At 36.3% G+C, this 7,046-nt stretch overlaps 1 protein-coding gene across 3 annotated transcripts; it reads left to right on the forward strand.

Annotated features, from left to right (window-relative positions):
- Positions 1-468: 468 nt before the first annotated feature.
- Positions 469-6,674, forward strand: LOC118264068 (probable cytochrome P450 9f2). 3 transcript variants are annotated; one of them, XM_050704941.1, is made up of 11 exons: positions 469-637; positions 2,589-2,856; positions 2,975-3,135; positions 3,783-3,920; positions 4,117-4,319; positions 4,469-4,604; positions 4,697-4,792; positions 4,954-5,175; positions 5,522-5,622; positions 5,857-6,025; positions 6,467-6,674. In XM_050704941.1, exons 2-11 carry the CDS (start codon positions 2,657-2,659, stop codon positions 6,631-6,633), a joined length of 1,593 nt encoding a protein of 530 aa, XP_050560898.1. In that variant the 5' UTR covers positions 469-637; positions 2,589-2,656; the 3' UTR covers positions 6,634-6,674. The 3 variants fall into 3 exon arrangements, with proteins under 3 accessions (XP_050560898.1, XP_050560900.1, XP_050560899.1); XM_050704943.1 differs by having other exon boundaries at positions 471-637; positions 2,622-2,856; XM_050704942.1 differs by lacking the exon at positions 469-637 and adding an exon at positions 737-2,497.
- Positions 6,675-7,046: the final 372 nt, after the last annotated feature.

The raw sequence follows: 7,046 nt of genomic DNA on the forward strand, positions 1-7,046 counted from the left end.
AGAGACGTCCACTGCTGAACATAGGCCTCCCCTTTAGTCCTCCACGTAGAACGACAAGCCACCATGGGTGGGTGTCATGTCATCTCAAAATTTTATGTTGGTAAACGCACCTACGACACAGGAGAAAATTCTAGTTTGGGGCAACGTTTATTGAAAAAAAAAGAAGTACGGTGGATTTAATTAGCTAGTTTGAGTTCCTAGCTTCCACCACTTTTAATGTCATTTTAATTATTTGAAATCTGTTTGTGATAACATGTTCATAATTTTTATTATATTATATCATATTTATAATACAAGCTTAGTTAGTTTAAGACGCAATTCTGCACAAATATGGTGAAAAAAACAATAAATAATAATAAACAAAAATATTATAATTATATTAATCTTGTACATTTCTTGTCAAGTCATTGTCATAGATAAAACTAATTTTATTTTATAAGTACGTGTAATCTTTAAAAACAAATCGCACATGTTTGGCTGATAAGTACCTGGTGCTCGTATAATACTGGCGCGCCAGACATCGCACACGCAGACACAGTTGCAACGTCTCACAAGCTACACGTTTGTGACCTTGAGAATTATTATTTAAAACAAATTGTTTATTTACTTCGGAAATTGTAGCAGTATTGCTTAAAACGTAAGTTATTTTTTAAACTTATTTTTTTTATAAACATCATTTGCAGAGGAGCTCAGTCAATTGTTGTTTACTTATTTGATAACCGAATAATATTTAACAAATACTTATAAAGGTTTATTAATAAGTGCCAGTGTACGTGAAATATTGCAGAAAGTAAAAGTAATTTCGTTTTGTGTGCAACAGGTTTAACATAACCTTACATAACAAGTTATGCCAAGGAACCTGTTACACCAGGTCACACATTGTAGGAACTTGAAATGTGCACTCAGGTACTTTAAGTGCATCCGTCCTCGTAACTCATCTATCGGTCTATCTATCAGTCTATTAAACTTACTGCCACACTCAGAGTCAGAATGGTTACTTAACCCAGTCCTTAATAATTGTTTACAATACAAAATCGTTACTAAGGAATAGTTTAAGTCACAATGTCAGGATAACCGCTATGTATTCAGATAAATTTGAATTAAGATTGTAATTTGTATGATTTATCTAACACATAAGTTTATCGGGCACTTATATAAAGGTTGTGAAACAGGTGCTTTATTTTTCGGATTTTTTATCACTCTGAATAGTGGCATAGTTTAGAATTAGACCTGGAGTATGGTAATAGGCTCACCCATATAATAATGTGATGAGTCTCATATAGAGACTTATTACATTATTGGAAGAGAGTGTGCTTACCTCATCTAGTACGTTTTCTGTGACCGTTCTCTTTCTATCTGAATATATAAAAAAAAATGTCTTTTTCGTCCTAATTTTGGAAAATATAAAGTGCAAAATGCAATGAAGATCAAATAATTAATCTCATATATAAATAATCACGTTTCTTTCACGTGATCGGTAACCACTGGTCCCCTATGTTTACGAAGCACAAGTACTAGGCTAACATAAATTGCAAGGACCGTGACCCCTTCGCTAAATTGACATATGATTCAATGTCTATCAAAGAATTTAATACATGTGTCATCAGTAGTTCAAAAATGGAACCAATTAGGTCCTTTATTAATATCATTTTGTCTTGTTTGTAACATTTATTTTAATGATTTTGATTTGTATGTATTTTATATCCCAGCTAATGTTATAAATGTCAATGACCTCACCTATAATGAGTCATTTTGTGGTTGGTATATGACTAGCAATTAATAAGCACACGATATATATGTTTGTCTGAACGAGGTAAACTTTAGAATAACAAATACGGGTTAAAATATTTCTATAATACCTATTGTACATTAGTGTATGTGTTGAGCAGCATTGACTTAGGGAAAAAACTTTAGCAGATCTTAGATTTTATTTACATAAAAGCAAAAGTGGGTGGGAAACGTAGTTAATCCTGCTTAACTAGTTTTAATATTTACATATATACGTAATTTTTATTTGAGAACTTGTTGACACAACAAGCAGTGTCTGATACGCTGCGATTGTACGATTAAACATTGATACAATTCTTCACTTTTCTGTGGATACAATTATGTTATTTGTTTTAATTATTATGTTCTTGGCAAATATTTGTTTGTTTACGTTCAGAGAAAAAGTTTGATAGGGATAGCATGTAGGTGACAAGTGCATGCGATGTACTTTTTTTTAAGAGTGTAAATAACAACTTGGTAGTCAGAAAACAATATAAGGTGCCATTTTCTTCTTTCTCAGTTCAGTGACAAAGTTGGAAAAAGTTATAACCTAAAAAAAAAACAGTTCCTTATAAATGACTTTTCAAAAGTAGCGTCTGCTCCCATAGTATAATCTTCAACAAAAAGTGGTTCACGGTCAACCAATAAATACTCACAGACATAGCGCCGTGCAATCAGTATAATGTCAACTATACTTCCAGTTACATGTTTACGAATATAAACAGATCGTGTGTGTATAATTAAAGTTGCTTAATATAATATAATACTATTTTGAAAAAATTGTGTCATTGATTTAGTCATTAATTGTATTTTGTGCTCAGGTTCAAGAAATAGAGTTTCTTGCTTCTAATTAGGACAAAGAACGAGGAAGAAGAATCTACAGATCACGATGCTCGTCTTGGTCTGGTTGGCGATCCTGGTCGCAGTGACCACATTATACTTCCGCAAGCTGTACTCCTCCTTCAGTCGCCATGGCATCAAGTACATAAAGCCAGTCCCTATCTTCGGTAACATGGGCAGTGCCATTTTACGCAGAGAACATGTAAATGATCAGATTATAAAACTCTACAACAAATACCCCGAGGAAAGGTGAGATGTTTCATCACTATAATATCCATTGAACAAAATTATGAAGTGTTAACTTTTGTCCTACATCAGTGCTATGAAAATAATTAATATCAAAAGTTTCTTTTATTTTATTCATCAGGTTCGTTGGAAGATACGATTTTATGCAGGAAACAATTGTAATACGCGATATTGAGCTGATCAAGAAGATAACTGTGAAGGATTTCGAACATTTCATCGACCACCGCTTGGAGTTTGGCAACCCCGACTCCTATATTTCCAGGAACATTGTTTCTTTAAAAGGTATTTAAAAACAGTCATTGCCCGTTTCAGATCCCTGACCAAAGCCAGGTGGTACTGTTGTAAACATTGACTCCACCAGCCTAGTCACTCTTTCTTTATCACCATGTTTGGTAACCTTGGGATGAGCGAGCCAAATGTTTTAGTATCATTCTTCACCCACATCTTACTAACGCCAGCCTGGTCTTTGCGCAAGTCCCCGACAGTGCGATCCATAGGATGCAGATTGTCTAAAATCGCTTTCTTCGAACGGTCACGGACCCGCCGTGGTACCTAAGTAATGTTTGTCTACTACATATCGAAATACGGACCTCGAAGCAATTCAATAAGCGCTTGGCAAAACGCTTTTTTTTTAATCTGCCGAAAAGCACTGCCCTTTCTAAAATCTCCCTCGTTCGTCACCCTCGCCACATTCTCGTCGATTCTGAAAACCTCGTAAAAGTACTTCAAGAGATACCGCCGTAGGGAAACCAGCACTCTTAGTAAATACAAATACAACCGCGCTTCATCTTCCAGCCCCAAAACCGCGGTCCTTTGCGAGGTCCTAGTAAGGACTTCCCCGTCACTTGCGAATCCATGAGGAATACTCCCTTAAATATTCCGACCTGTCCCGACTTGCTGCTGAAATGGAAATAATTAAATAATTACAGGTCAGGAATGGAAGGACATGCGCTCCTCGTTGAGTCCAGCGTTCACAAGCTCCAAGATGCGGCTGATGGTGCCTTTCATGGTGGAAGTCGGAGAACAGATGATGCAGTCTCTTCATAGATATATAAAAGAATCTAAGAGTAAGTTTCAGATATTTTCTAGATCAGTTAACATGATGTCATAATTAAATGCTGTATCCAGGATCATAGTATCCTATTGAACCAATTTTATAATTCATTAAAACACGAAAGACTAAGAAAATGCCACTGCCACCGGAGTGTATATTATAATATATCAAATTCATATTTACAGTGCTATTCTAAATTTGTTTTATAGATGGATCCGTAGAATTGGATTGCAAAGACCTGACTTCACGCTACACTAACGATGTGATTGCCTCCTGTGCCTTTGGTCTGAAGGTGGACTCCCACAATGACAAAAACAACAGCTTCTACAAACTGGGAAAGGAGACCTCCACATTCAATTTCCGCCAAACAATCTCCATTTTCTTGCTTAGTAGCGCACCAATCTTGGGAAAGGTATAAAATATAATTTATTTTTATTTCTTAGATCAGATTTCAGCCATGATCGTCTCACTGCAGGGCAGAGGCCTCCCTACCATCCTTCTACTCCTCTCTGTTTAAAGCTTTAATTCTTGAGTCATATTAATCATTGTTGTATGTTATAGATCTTCAAGTTGGATGTCATTTCGGACTCGTCAAAGAACGCATTCAGATCTTTGGTCTTAGATACAATGCGAAACCGAGAGTTGAAAAACATTATCAGACCCGACATGATACACTTGTTGATGGAAGCCAAGAAAGGTACACACGTAATCATATTAAGTACCCAGGAAATGAATTATTAGACAAATTAGATAAGCAAAAGTACTTCGATAATTTTATTTTGATTTTAGGCAAACTAACGCATGACGATATTAAATCCAATGACGTAGCTACTGGGTTTGCTACTGTAACCGAATCGGCTGTGGGGAAGAAATCGGTCAAAAGAGGTATTGTGTGCTAATTTGTTTTAAGATGATTAACCCGTTGTCTGTCGGAACGCAGATCTACGCGAGACACAATGTGTTTTCTATTGTGTCTTATATACCAACAGACAAGTGGTTAATATTACTACTAAAATTACATGTTTTTAAATAACCTACAATTTCAGACTGGAGTGACAACGATCTCATTGCTCAAGCAGTGGTATTCTTCGTTGCTGGATTTGAGACTGTCTCAACAGCAATGTCGTTCCTACTCTACGAGCTTGCTTTGAACCCTGATGTTCAGGAGCGGCTGGCGCAGGAGATCAAGGAAAATGACGCCAAGAACGGCGGCAAGTTCGACTTCAACTCCATACAGAACATGGTCTACATGGATATGGTGGTGTCAGGTGAGGTTGATGTAGCAGAAGAATGAAATTCTTTAATTATTGACCACGAGATTAAAATTGTTGCATGTAAAATCATTACAATAATATTAACTTTGATTGCATCAAAGCCGAAATTGTCGTCTGGTAATTTTTAGTCATTAAGAGTCACCTCTTTTCACCTAAGGTCAGAAAGTCAGTTAGATGTCAAAAACACCTTCTCGAGTCTAATCTAAGGTTGGAAACCCGTCTGGCAAGACAAATGTTATGTATAGCAAAGTGACTACTATTAATTCTATTAAAGACAGTGCTACACTCATTTACATCTCCCATCCCTACAGCTAATGTATGTATTTATTATCTTTTGTAGAAATCCTTCGCCTTTGGCCACCTGGATTTGTTCTTGATAGAATTTGCCACAAAGATTACAACTTGGGTAAACCGAACCCAAAAGCGGACAAAGATTATATCGTGAGTGAAATTCTACACATATATGATTTTTTTTCTAAAGATTTTTTTTTTTTTATGGAATACGGTAAACAAGCCACCTTGTGGTAAGCCATTGCCGCCGCTAATGGACACTTGAAACACCAGAGACGCCTTTTGGAGGTTAAGAATTTAAGGGATATTGAGGAATCGGGATTGGGAAGATTGGGAAGTGGGGAATTGGGCCTCCATAATGTAAGGAATACTTTTGTTGTCCAGGTCCGCAAAGGTACTGGGGTCTGGATACCAGTCTATTGCATCCACCGTGATCCAAAGTACTTCCCCAATCCAGAGAAGTTCGACCCTGAGCGCTTCTCGGAAGCAAACAGACACACCATCGATCCAATGACGTATATGCCCTTCGGTATCGGTCCAAGGAATTGCATTGGTGAGTGGTTGATATTCATTCATAGATATTAGCATCAATTTTGGATGGTTGGTACAAAGTAATAAAAATATGGATACGTCAACATGCAATCCCGTTACGTTTGTGACGAGCGAATTAATTTTTTTTAAGTGACAGGTGGTTACGTAAATTAACTAAATATCACGTTTTACTCACGTATATTAATCGAGAAAAGGTCTACTAGTTTCGAATCACAGAAGGACTCTTCGTAAGGAGCAGCATGCGCAGACATGGTGACGTTGCGCTGCCTAGTTCTCTAAGACTTGAAACTAGTAGAGCTTTGCTCTATTAAATTACGGGAGTACACCGTGATATTTAGGTTATTTAGCATGTTTCACGATGGTTTTTTAATAATTTTGAATTTTCAACAATAATCCTAAAATATCGATCAAAATGTAAGACTACAAAATTTTACTTCCTCAGGATCAAGATTTGCGCTCTGTGAAATTAAGGTTATAGCATACCAGATCCTGCGAGAAATGGAAGTGTCCCCTTGTGAGAAGACCTGCATACCAGCGAAGTTGTCCAATGAAACTTTCTCCTTGACTATGCGAGGAGAACAGTGGCTCACGTTCACGCCGAGGAAATAGACGTGCAAAATATTAAATGACGAATTAAATGGCAAAATATATTTGGTTTACTATTTTCTATTAAATTGTAGTTTGGCAATACATTTGCTCCGTTTTATTGTTGATACCACAACTATTGAAATCTAAGAATATTACTCTGGTTGTGATAATATCAGGCAGACATAGCGTCTGTCATCTATATAATAAACTGTAGAACTGTTATTTGTGTACTTTAAAATATATATAAAAAAATAGTACATATATAGGGGTGTTACTATGTAGATAGACCATTAAAACCTAAAACTGTGATTAAAAAAAAATACTGTCTGTCTGCATGTTAAAGTATCATACAAACAGGGTTCAATATGATAAAACTTGGTATAATTAGGTATATTTTATCCTGGGGATCACACTGGTTACTTTTTATCCTCGAT

This window comes from Spodoptera frugiperda, chromosome 26, assembly GCF_023101765.2.
Source record: "Spodoptera frugiperda isolate SF20-4 chromosome 26, AGI-APGP_CSIRO_Sfru_2.0, whole genome shotgun sequence".
NCBI lineage: Eukaryota > Metazoa > Arthropoda > Insecta > Lepidoptera > Noctuidae > Spodoptera > Spodoptera frugiperda.